Source organism: Gossypium arboreum, chromosome 10, assembly GCF_025698485.1.
Source record: "Gossypium arboreum isolate Shixiya-1 chromosome 10, ASM2569848v2, whole genome shotgun sequence".
NCBI classification, from domain to species: Eukaryota; Viridiplantae; Streptophyta; class Magnoliopsida; order Malvales; family Malvaceae; genus Gossypium; species Gossypium arboreum.
Window position 1 is genome coordinate 122,139,964 of NC_069079.1, and position 1,343 is coordinate 122,141,306.

The 1,343-nt window shown below is 46.0% G+C and overlaps 1 protein-coding gene across 1 annotated transcript; it reads right to left on the reverse strand.

The window, feature by feature from the left end:
• Positions 1-219: 219 nt before the first annotated feature.
• LOC108475155 (uncharacterized) lies at positions 220-1,080 on the reverse strand. The gene has a single exon (XM_017777149.1). The coding sequence runs from the start codon at positions 1,078-1,080 to the stop codon at positions 220-222; it is 861 nt and encodes a 286-aa protein (XP_017632638.1).
• Between the last annotated feature and the right edge of the window lie 263 nt (positions 1,081-1,343).

The following is a 1,343-nucleotide window of genomic DNA, read 5'->3' on the forward strand; positions in this document are numbered from 1 at the left end:
TATCAATGTAAAGTAAGATAGATTAAAAGTTAAAAACTCACTCGTGATGACATCTGGAGCAACTTGATCCTCATGGTGACATGCAGTATAAACCTGTACAGGTTGCCTCGCCTTAGTTGGTCCAACATCTCTGCCCGGTGCTCTCTGCCCTCGGCCCATGCTGTTACCACCCCTAACCTGACCTTAGCCCTTAGGTGGCTGCTGAACTACCATTATCGGCTATTCAGTCTCAATAGTCGGAGCTTGTATCTGATTAATCCTCAATAGATAGTCTTTTACACGGTGCTCAGTAGACCCACACCTCAAACACGCTCCCGTAGCCCTCCAACACTCTCCCAGATGGCGTCTATTACAGTGGTGATAGATCGTTACCCTAGAAGGTGCAGTAATAAGCCCAACTCTTACCGGCCCATCAGTCCTGGCTATTTTTCTAGGCTTCATCCCAGAATTCGAAGGCTTTGTATCCCTCTTGGCCTTCTCTCTATCTCGATTTTGGCGCTCAGTGCACTTTACTTCCTTAGCAATCTTAGCCTTCTTGACCAACACAGCAAACTCACGCTCCCTCTGCGGAGCTATCAGCATCCTCAAGTTATCCTTGATGTCATCCTCAAAATGGACACAATGTTCATATTCAGTCGCCACCATGCCTCGCACATAACGGCTCAACCTTAAAAATTCGGCCTCATATTCAGTCACTGAACGATCTCCTACGGTGAGATTCAGGAACTCACAACTTTTAGCGTCAATATAACTAGCCTCCACATATTTGCTCTGGAAAGCCATCTTAAACAGATCCCATGTCAACCAGTCGGGCTGAATGCCTTCCTTAACCGTCAACCAGCCCTGGTATGACTCATCACGAAGCAAAGACACAGCTCCCCTAAACTTTTGCTCAGTAGTGAATTTTAGGTCATCCATAATACGTTCCGTGGCCTCCATCCAGTACTCGGCCTCATTAGAAGCAACTTTAGCGATACCCCTAAATACATCAGCCCCATTGGACCGGAGTCGTTTCGTAATCGACCCACAGCCTCCAAAACTAGTGTTAGGCCTAGAGACCCTCTCCAGAATCCGTAACATGGCTTGGGACAGTGCGTCATCCCTAGTCGCACGACCATAGGCCCCAGTCCCAAATCCAGTCTTAGTAATATGGGACACCGGTGTCTCACTAGTGTTCAGATTCAGAATCGTGCCCCTTTACGCCCCTACCACTGCCTCTAGTACCCCGTCCACGAGTACCATGTGTACTAATCATAATTTTGGATTAATCTGTATTAACAATTTTATGCAAATCAGTTTACAGTTTTGATATTTATTAACAAATATTTTCTGGAATAAAGTTT